Here is a 10827-nt window from a genome sequence, read left to right as displayed (position 1 = left end):
TTGTTTATTTTAAAACTATAGGGAATAGAATGTGAGAAATAGTGATTTTTTTTTTCATTTTTTCCTTGTTTTTCCTTTAAAAATGAATAGAAAATAAAGTAATAACTGCAAACAAGTATCACCCCCAAAAAGCCTAATTTGCAGTGAAAAAAATAAGATATAGATCATCTAAGTGCGATAAGCAGTGATAAAGTTATGGCTAAATGAATGGGAATAGGAAATTGCTTCATTACTGCAGCTAGTTGGTCAGCTGATCTGCAGGGGAGGGACAGTTGCCTGGCACATGCAGCTGTGAGACTGGCCATGAGACTAGCCATGAGATTGGCCGTGAGACTGGCTGTGAGACTTGCCGTGAGACTGGCCGTGAGACTAGCTGTGAGACTAGCCGTGAGACTGGCAGTTGATAAAGCAGTTGAGAATGGCAGTTGGTCCTCATTCACATGCAAGCCATCGATCAGGAAACATCTCAACGGGTTTTCTCCTGCTTCTTTGGTTTTCAGTGAATATTTGTGACTTCCAGTCGATTTTTTTTACTCCAAAGCGACATTTCTAGTGACTCACTATCAACCAGTGACATTTTTAACCAGTTTTGGTCATTTTTGCCCAAGATGAGTGCCAGACAAGACACCGAGAGGTAAGTGGAGCCACCAGAGGCTATCAGAGAGCTGTAGGGGGATGGAAAACCAGTGAGGAGAGCCCTGCTACTAATTCTGGGCTGCATGGGGGCCTTTTATTGCCTGATTGTGGGATATTCATCTTTTGGTGACATGTGGAGTAGGTAGGCCTTAGGACTAGCTTTCTCCTTGGTGACAGTTGGAGTAGCCTAGATAGGGCTTAGGCCTAGCATCAGAGCTAGATCATCCAAAATGTAAAGCTAGGCAGTTGCCTAGGGCATGGAGAGAGTCTAGGGGCCTGGTGGATGCTAGCCCCCATCAAATTTTACTAAAAAAAAAAACAGGTGACCATCTGCAGTGAGTAAAAACAGCTATCTTTCCAAGGGCCCAGTGGCGTAGCTATGGATCTTTAGGCCTCAGTGCAAGTTTTACATGGGGCCTGCCAAGCATTCAACAACATAACAATTCTTATCTGCAACAATACCTGGCAAGAGCATCCACAGTGTAAGAGGTGTAAGCAGAGGAGGGGGACAGTTCATTAATGATCACCACTAGTCAAGGCATCTATAGAAGTGATCAGTAACAGTATAGAACCTTAGAAGGGCAAATACTGTGGATGGGGGAGGGCCCCTAGTGGGCCCCTCTGGTCTTGGGGCCCCCTATTGCTACGCCACTGCTAGAGCCCCATTTCATCTAAATGTATTTCTGGTTACATCAAAAACGCAGGAAAAATCATTATATGTTTTTATGACAATGTGATACATGCAATGTTAATTTTAGACTTTATAGTCTCTTTGAGAGCTCGTTCACACTAGAGACGTTTTTGCCATTTTTGAAACGATTTAGCGATGTTTCTTGCTGATTATTGCGGACATTTTTCGACAAAAGGGCATAAGTGTCCGCATGCAGCGAAGTTTCTTGCGGGTTATTGCAGACATTTTTCGGCAGAAGGGCATAAGCGTCCGCATGCAGCGAAGTTTCTTGCGGGTTATCGCGGACATTTTTCCACATAAGAGCATAAGTGTCCGCATTTAGCGACGTTTCTTGCGGGTTATTGCAGACACTTTTCTGCATAAGGGCATAAGCATCCACATGCAGCGAAGTTTCTTGCAGGTTATCGCGGACATTTTTCCACATAAGAGCATAAGCGTCTGCATTTAGCGACGTTTCTTGCAGGTTATTGCAGACATTTTTCCGCGTAAGGGCATAAGCATCCGCATGCAGCGAAGTTTCTTGCGCATTATTGCGGACATTTTTCCGCATAAGGGCATAAGCGTCCGCATGCAGTGAAGTTTCTTGCGGATTATTGCGGACATTTTTCCGCATAAGGGCATAAGCGTCCGCATACTTCAAATTTTGATGCTGGTCGAAAACGCGACTATTTCTGAAGATTTTCGCGAAAATTCGCCGAATTCAAAAATGGAATTTTCGATGCGAAAGTGACTTAGGCGAAAATTAGCAAGCAACACTGCTTCAGATGCCCAAAAACGATACAATTTTAGCAATTGATCTTCCAATAGACAGGGTTTGGATAGTGTTGTTGATGGTGCCAATCGAAAAAAAATGTTCAATTAATAAATCATTTAATTGATCTATTTTGTGGATCGATTCTATTTGAAATGATCAGATTGGTTATATTTTGTATCCCATGTATGGGGCCAATCAATTCCTTCTAAACGATTTGTTCTGGTCACAATTATGGAATTGTAAGGGCGACCATTCGCTAAAATGATATCGTCAATGGGCACCTAAACTGCTTTCTACTCAAGTAGGGTCGGCTGTAGGTGAGGAGACGCCGGTGTAGGCAGAACTCTGATCTCTTCACAAGGTTTTATGTTTAGGGATGAGCTCAAAGTAATTGTTGTATCCAAAGTATTTTTTGCATCAAAATTTATATTTTCACCTGGTGCAAAATTTTCAGAAAAAATGATGGGCAACAAATGTATGTTACATGAAGGTGTTTTCTCATATCTATTGAACTAATTTAGCAATAATTTGCATGTCCATGTATTTTCACATATATTCTCATCTGTGCGCAAATGACATCATCATGAGAGACAAAATCGGAGGGGACTGGAGTGGGTGCAACAGAGGAATAGAAGGCTGAAGAAGCAGAGACTGGGGTAAAGGAGGGACAGTGGGGAGAGAAGGAGGACAGAGAGAAAAGCAGATGGAAAGCTGCATGCAAAAATCAAGAGTGTGTGGAAGACATGGTTCAGCAATCTGCTATATTGGATAAATAAAAAAGCATCAATAAACAATCACTATTGTTCTGCGCTTCCTGCTCACTTGTCATCACCCTTCCCCTCTCTATAGAGCAGAATGGGTTAAAGCTGACCAGCATCTCTGTACAGCGATCATCAAAATACAAGAAATACAGTGCTCAACTTCATGTGAAGTAAAAGGAAAATGGATCACCCAATCACAGCAACAGTATCTTCCCACAGAGCAGGGAGTACCCCACTCTAAAAGCATGAATCGGGGGGACCCCTGGACCTAATGGCATCAGGGCCGGTTCTAGTAACAATGGGGCCCCCGGGCAAAATTAACCCCGGGGCCCGCCAATAAACACCCCCAATACAAAAATTGGCAGTAGAGACCCTTTATTGCAGCCAAAAGGACCCTGAGGAGGGGGCTGACACCAACTGGCTCACCTGAAAACTCTGTAGGGGCATCGAGGAACTACAGTTAAGTTGGGGAGAGACACCTTGGGGGCCCCTACAGGTTCTGGGGCCCTAGGGCAATTGCCCCCTTTGCCTCTATGGTAGCGCCGGCCCTGAATGGCATAGCCCTACAATGGAGACCGGTCTCCCACACACCACACAGCCCCATTGCGCATAGCTCCCAACTGTCCCTCTTTCGGAAGCCCTGTCCCTGTTACCTCCTCATTTGTCCCTCTTTCAGGACATTGTCCCTCTTTCTATGTAAATATATATATTTCTCTACTAAAAATGGATTTGATCAACTCTAAATTTTATTCCCATCCGTTAAATTGATATATTACTTAATTTTAAAATGTTAAAATAAAGGAAAATGAGCCAGGATCGAAAGGACCAGTGTGGTTTGAATTACAAAACAACATATTTTTCTTATGATATCTTTATCGTATGCGTGATTAGGGGTGTAATGGGGCATGATCAGGGGTGTGATTAGGGGTGTGGCAGGGGTGTGGCTTAGGCCCGGTTCACACTTGCGGTGGCCCTCCGGAATCGCCGTGCCGGAGCCGCACCGCCTGCAGAACGGACGGAACGGACGCACGGCATAGCAATTAAAGCCTATGCGTCCGTTCACATGGGTCCGTTCTGCAGAACCGGAGCCGGACCGGATCCGGGCCGGATCCGGACTCCGGCCTCCGTTCCAACATGCGCTATTTTTTCATCCGGCCCCTCCGGCAGCCGTATCCGGGGCGGAGCCGGACTGCACCATCCGGCCAATACAAACAAATGGGAACCGGAGGCCGCACAACACACTGGCTGAGAAATCCGGATGTTCTACCCCACTTCCTATGCGGATTTTTGCGGCGATATTGGCTGGGGACACATGGGCAAGCATTTTGGAGTGGAGCAGCACGAGCTGGAGGTGTTGGCAGGATGTTGGCAGCATGTCGGAGGTGGAGGTGAGTGCTAAACAGCAGAGGGCCTGATTTCACAGGTCCCCCTTCTGCTGACCTCCCAGACCCCAACATTTTTTTTTTTTTTTACGTTAACTTTGCCAAACGGATCCGGATCGCATCCTGATTACCACCTGATGCAACCTGACCGGATCCGGATCGGATCCGGATCAGAACCGTACGGTTCCGATCCGGTCCGGATCCGGTCAGGTCATCCGGTCCGTTTGGCAAACAACCGCTAATGTGAACCGGGCCTTAGGTGTCCCTCCTTCTCATCTCAAAAAGTTGGGAGGTATGCACAACTCAAGCCGGGCAACGCATACAGTGTGTTGAGCAGCGCTAGGTAGATTGCAGATGCCAGTGAACTGTGTGTGTACAGCAGCACGGATGACATACGGATCTCACCGCTCTTCAACAACCGCTGTCTGCAGGACAGTAGAGTGTGTATCCACAAGCCAAGTGACGGTGACTCCAGTGGCGTAAGGATGGTAAGGGCAGCTCACATGCCCACCGCAAACACAGAGCTCCGTGTTTCAATCACATGGGTTGCGAGGTCCAGCCGTATGCAAATGTATGCAGCTTAAACAGGAACCAATCAAATCCTGCTGAGCTAAAATTTGATTGGACCATTTTCAAGCTGCATACTTTTAAATACAAAATTTGCATAATTTTACATCAACTCGAAATTATGTGCATCTCATTGACCATTGCTACTCCCCACATCAAATTTACCTGAAGACAGTTGCATACTGGGCTCTAGACTCCTGACTGGGCCTCATAATCGCTGGCGCTGCACTTCAGACAAAAAAGCCCACATATACAGCTTTAAAAAAATTATTTCTGATTCTGAATTAAGTTAGTTAGCTGCAAGGTTCTATGCAAAATGCAATCACTATGTAAAGTATTCTGCAGTCTGCCTCCTGCCCAGTGCAGTGCTAATCAATCACAGTCAGGGTGTCAATCATCATCTTCCCTCTCACATACATGTCATTTGTCAGACTCAGTCACTAGTGGCACAGCACCACGTCACCAGCTCATGCTCAGCTCAGGGCGGTTGTATGTCGGTGTATGTCACCCAGTCAGTGCCAATTAGGGGGGGGGAGAGAGTTGAGATAAAAAAAAGAACAATTTTTTTTTATACAAAATTTCGGTCTATTTTGATTAATATAATAAAAACTAAAAACAGCAGCATCAATAAATTCCATCAAAAGAAAGCTCTATTTGAGAGAAGAAAAGGAGGTAAAAATCATTTGGGTGTTAAGTTGTATGACCGAGCAATAAACCGTTATAGTTGTAAAATGCCGAATTATAAAAAGTGGCCTAGTCACTACGGGGGTATAAACCTCTGGGCCTCAAGTAGTTACTGGCCATGCCTTTGCGATAGGCAAATTGCATGCAATCCAAAAATTGGATCAAAAAGCTGCTGCCAGTGGAAAAGGTCTTAATGTGACCATAGGGAAAGCTTTTATGGTATGGGTAAGGGTAAGCAGAGTAAGCATGGGCTGACCCCAATACCAGATACTGTGGCTGCTATGGCAGTACCTATGTCCTGAGCAATGGGGGAGTGTATCAAGCTGACGGGGTGTGAGCAGGCAGCTGTCAGTCTCTGAGGATGTATGAACTGAAAAGGCATGTTTGTTTGTTTGTTTGTTTGTTTTTTAAATAAAAACATATTTTAGGGCATAATTCATTTAAAATGATGTTTAATGTTCATACAAACTGTGGCTCAGCTAGGACTTTTGTGGCAGACAGTATTTATTGCCTGCATCCCTTATGATAGTCATACTGGAGAGGATATCTCTGGAGAGGTTTTAGTAAATCACACCTCAGCTAGGACTTTTGTAGCAGATAAGGGGGATTCTCATTGGTTCACTAAGTGATGGATCAATGAGGATTCTCCATGGTGAGGGAGGCTTCCCATTGGTCTATTGCAATTGAATGGGGATCCTCATAATGCTAGTCCCCTGTAGTGGCCCCGAGGGGCAGTGGCAGCCGTGGTGGGAGACTAAATGGCTGTGACAGCGGGAGATCACATGCACAATGGTGCGTAATGTGACACTGCAATGGGGCACAGTGTATCCAATCAATATGCGCTGTAAGTGTACCATTGTGCATCCGGCGCAGTGTGAACCCAGCCAAAGTTTAATACAATAAGTGGCCTCAATTCACTAAGATCATGCTGGAGATAATAAGGCAAGAGAAAACTTGCCACCACACAGTGAGAGAGTTATCTTATCTCTTCATTCCTTAAAGAGGAACTCCAGTGAAAATAATTTAATAAAAAAAAGTGCTTCATTTTTACAATAATTATGTATAAATGATTTAGGCAGTGTTTGCTCATTGTAAAATCTTTCCTCTCCCAGATTCACATTCTGACATGTATTACATGGTGACATTGTTACTGTGGGCAAGTTATGTAGCTGTTTCTAGCTGCTCTGGCTGTTACAGACAGCTTTAAACAGCCATTTCCTGTCTGTGAACATTGTTACATTGTGGCAGTTTGCCCAGAGTACCGCGGTATTCAGAGCCTCTTGTGGGAGGGGTTTCAGCACAAAATTAGTCACACAGCGCCCCCTGATGGTCTGTTTGTGAAAATCATTCTATTTCTCATGTAAAAGGGGGTATCAGCTACTGATTGGGATAAAGTTCAATTCTTGGTTGGAGTTTCTCTTTAAGTTACCTACTCTGTAGTTAAGTTACCTTCTCTGTAGTTATTTTCAACTTTAACTTTAGAATTCTGGAGTTATTTTAAGGATTGAAGACTTAACATAAAGACAGAAGAGTTAACTTTAGGTTTGCCTGAGATAAAATGTTTCCTGAATACTACATGCCTCATTACCATGGTGATAACTTTAGAAACGTTATTAAAGACAGGAGATAAGCTTAGTGAATTGAGGCCAATGTAATCATAAGTGTAGTAAACTGTGGCCACTGGGTAATAGTATAAAGCCAATAATACTAAAATATTGTAGTATATTTAGTTAGAGTATATGGCATGTGAACATCTATGTGTACAGTGCTGCCCATAATTATTCATACCCCAATAAAGGCTTTTCTATTGATTATTGAGAAGGGTATGAATAATTTTGGACAGTAATGCCTTTTGTACATCGTTTTTTGGGAGACACCTATGTCATTTCCTGTCAAAAAATTACTTGCTGGTTGAATAAAAGTAACTTGAAGTCAAAATTTGCCAGGGGTATGAATAATTATGGGCAGCACTGTAAGTACACTTTATTAGATTATAAGATTTAGCTTCAGCTCCACTAGCTCCGGGTGCAATGCGGTTTTCCAGGTAACGTGTGCGTTCATATGCAATATACACACGCATTGCCCAGAGCTGTGCTATGTATGTTAATGGACATTATCACAGGAATGCTTTAACTTACACTGTGTATTTTACATCTTCTCCTACAGAGCAAACACCATCAGCTTCTCTCCATCTGATTCCCAGGATGGGCGCGTCACGACTGATGGGTCTGGATCCTCCCCAGACTCTGACTTTGCAGTGCCTGCAGTGCCTATCTATTATGCACCTGTGCCAACTGCAAATGAGAGTTTCACCATCCACACTCTCTCCATGGCACAGGTTGCAGAGGCCTTGGATGGGGTTGATGAAGCATCTTCATCACCCACCAGTGATCTGACTGCACCAGCTGCAGCAGTCCCATCCAACCCTGCACAGCTTTTAGATAGGCCTGCAGAGACACCTACACCACCAGGCAAAGTCGTTTCTGAATCTGAGTCTGCCAGCACACTCAGAACACCTGAGACTCCGAGTCCCATTGTGTCATCTGAGTCTCCCAGCTCACTCAGTACACATGAGTCTCCGAGTCCCATTGTGTCATCTGAGTCTGCCAGCTCACTCAGAACACAGGAGCCTCCAGACCCATTCAGAACACCTGACAATCCCATCCGAATCAGACAGAGAGGACCTCGCATTCCCTCTCCACTCATCACTCCTGGAAACGAGGATGTGCCGTACAGGAGTGTGAAGTGGGAGAGTGGGACAGACACCGACCAACCAGCCAGAGCCGGTCCATCAGATGCTCAGAAGCCAGTCACCATCACAAGAGAGATGAGGAGAGCCTTCCACAAGCTCCTTGGTGAGATATTTAACCTGTTTAACCATTAGAAAAACCATTATCTTCATTACAGCAAAGCCGTTTCTATAACATACCACGATTCTCATATTTTACCATTTTGTCTCACACAGATGACCGCGCCATTGAAGTCTTCCTGCAACATGATGAATGCAAAAGAGTTTCAGACAAGGTAAATATTAGCAAATGTACCATAAAAGCCTTGGGTTGTCTATCAGTAAAAGCTAATTGTCTCTGTATTTGTGTTTCCCGTTACAGTACCTGCTTGCCATGGTGCTCGTCTACTTCAGCAGAGCTGGCCTCTCCATTGCCGAATACAACATCTGGAACTTCTACGCTGCTCTGTAAGTATATGATGTCTTCTTCTCATGCATATTTTCACATAACTGACAGTAGAGGGGTAACTTATATCGGGGGGCTCCATGACACCCTCCTTCTCTCTTCTGCCATGGGTCTGGTAGCATATACATATACAGTATACAGCTAGCAATATAAATAGGTATGTTTTTATAGCACATTCTTATTATTCCATCATTTTTTCAGGTTCCTGGCCAACCAGATGGAAGAAGACATCCCTTTCTATTACTCCATCTTCCTGTTCGCCGACTGGTACTTCAGCAGCGAAGAAGACTTCAAGGAGGCCACGAAGACCCTCTTTAGACGGATGAGATTCCGGGCCTGGGTCAGTCGTGAGGAGTGCCGCCATGTAAGTAAAAAAAAAAAAAAAATCCTAAACACTAATCTGTCACCACTCAGCTCTACCTCTAGAGCCCGGCATCTCTTCCTGCACTCATCTAATCACCCAATGCAGGAGATGCCGGGCACTAGGGGGAAAACTAAGCGGTGACAGGAGGACACACATTGCTGGACTATGTCGGAGCAGGTGACATTATCATGGCGTCCACCGTACTCTGCATAATGTCAGCTGGGGGGGCGGGGGGGACAGGACAGGACACAGGATGGAGAGAGAGGGGGAAACCACTAAACAGCAGGGAAGCTCTATTCAGGTTTCCTTTAGCCTGTATCTCTGGGAACAGAATTTGGGTACCCCATAGGGTTTTAAGGTTAGGTGTGGGGGGTTAAAGTTAGGCATGCGGGGGGGGGGGGGGTACTTAAAGCAGATCTCCAGCCTAAAATTAAAATCCAGCAGCCTTACTTTAAATGAGTGATAGTTACCTGTGCTTCCTTGTCCTTCAAAGCCATCCTGAAGACCCCTAATCAACCGACTATCACCTAATCACCTGGATATTTTTGGATATTTTATAAACGTGAAGTACTGCTTTTATTTAAAATCGATAAACAAAATTGCACTCACATTTTAAAAAAAGATTCATTAGTTTATTTTATAAACGTCTAACATGTATGTTTGTTTAATTCCCTTAGGTCATGAAGAGACTGAGTCATCGGGGATGGAGAAGAAAGAGAATGGACCATCATGGCCTGGCCCATCGGGATTTCAGGATGACCACAGAGGAATGCACTGCTATGGAACCAGGGAGCGGATATGTCTGTGACCAGTGTTCTAGGTCCAGGCCCCGCTCCTGGTGTTGCATCATGCAGTGATAGTTACCTCCTGCCAGAGCAGTTGCAGCTCCTGTCATCTACATCCATGTCCTGCAACTCTTTCCATCCTGTCCAGCGACGTCCATCACCTGCAGTGAAGTGATTCATGCAGGCTCTGACATGGAATCCACCATCAACCACCTCATACAGCTCCTTCCTTCTCATGCAGCTCCTGAAAATTCATCCATCTGCTTAAGTTTTTGCTGTCATCTGCTTTTAATATCTTTTTGCCACAGTGTCTGTCAGAGTTTCCATCTCCTCCGGCTCCTGGCTTTTCCTACATTCTTACTCATTTCCTGCAGTACCTGTCATCACCTGCAGTGAGCGACTTCTGCAGCCATCAGCTGCAGCTCCTATCTTTTCCTGCAGTGCCTGTCATCATCTGCAGTGAGCGACTTCTGCAGCCATCACCTGCAGCTACTATCTTTACCTGCAGTGGCTTCTCTACTGCAGCGAGCGACTTCTTACAAATCATTTCCTGCAGTGCCTGTCATCTCTTGCAGTGATCTTCCCCTTTAATTTATTTCCTGCAGTGACTTCTCTACTGCAGTGAGCGACTCATTCAATTCATTTCCTGCTGTGTCTGTCATCTCTTGCAGTGAACTTCTTCTTTAATTCATATTCTGCAGTGTCAGTCATCTCCTTCAGTGAGTGTCTCCTTTGTCCACCGTCATCGATTACAGCCCCAGCCACCTTCAAACATCATTGCTTACATCTTCTACCATCTTGAACCACCTTTGCTTGCAGCTCCTACCGTCTTGAACCATCTTTGCTTGCAGCTCCTATCATCTTGAACCACCTTTTCTTGCAGTCCCAGCCATCTTCCACCATCATTGCTTGCAGCTCCTGCCATCTTGAACCACCTTTGCTTGCAGCTCCTGCCATCTGAAACCATCTTTGCATGCAGCTCCTGCCATCTTGAAACATCTTTTCTTAC

The 10827-nt window shown here is 44.9% G+C and overlaps 1 protein-coding gene across 1 annotated transcript; it reads left to right on the top strand.

The window, feature by feature from the left end:
- The first annotated feature begins 457 nt into the window (after positions 1-457).
- On the top strand, positions 458-10396 carry LOC137562407 (uncharacterized). Its single transcript, XM_068273747.1, has 7 exons — positions 458-634; positions 7642-8330; positions 8441-8499; positions 8586-8671; positions 8871-9033; positions 9711-9833; positions 10127-10396. The coding sequence occupies exons 1-7, from the start codon at positions 609-611 to the stop codon at positions 10394-10396; spliced, it is 1416 nt and encodes a 471-aa protein (XP_068129848.1). The 5' UTR covers positions 458-608.
- The last annotated feature ends 431 nt before the right edge of the window (positions 10397-10827 follow it).

This window comes from Hyperolius riggenbachi, chromosome 3, assembly GCF_040937935.1.
Source record: "Hyperolius riggenbachi isolate aHypRig1 chromosome 3, aHypRig1.pri, whole genome shotgun sequence".
NCBI classification, from domain to species: domain Eukaryota; kingdom Metazoa; phylum Chordata; class Amphibia; order Anura; family Hyperoliidae; genus Hyperolius; species Hyperolius riggenbachi.
The sequence above is the reverse complement of the archived record's forward strand: the minus strand, read 5'-3'. Positions and strand labels throughout refer to the sequence as shown.

Bases quoted from the DNA above. Each gene is read 5' to 3' on its own strand.
- LOC137562407 (XM_068273747.1), top strand. From the start codon at position 609: ATGAGTGCCAGACAAGACACCGAGAG. The intron at 8,672-8,870 runs GTAAGTATATGA...TCATTTTTTCAG, and splicing joins TGGAACTTCTACGCTGCTCT to GTTCCTGGCCAACCAGATGG. The intron at 9,834-10,126 runs GTCTGTGACCAG...TTTTTGCCACAG, and splicing joins TGGAACCAGGGAGCGGATAT to TGTCTGTCAGAGTTTCCATC.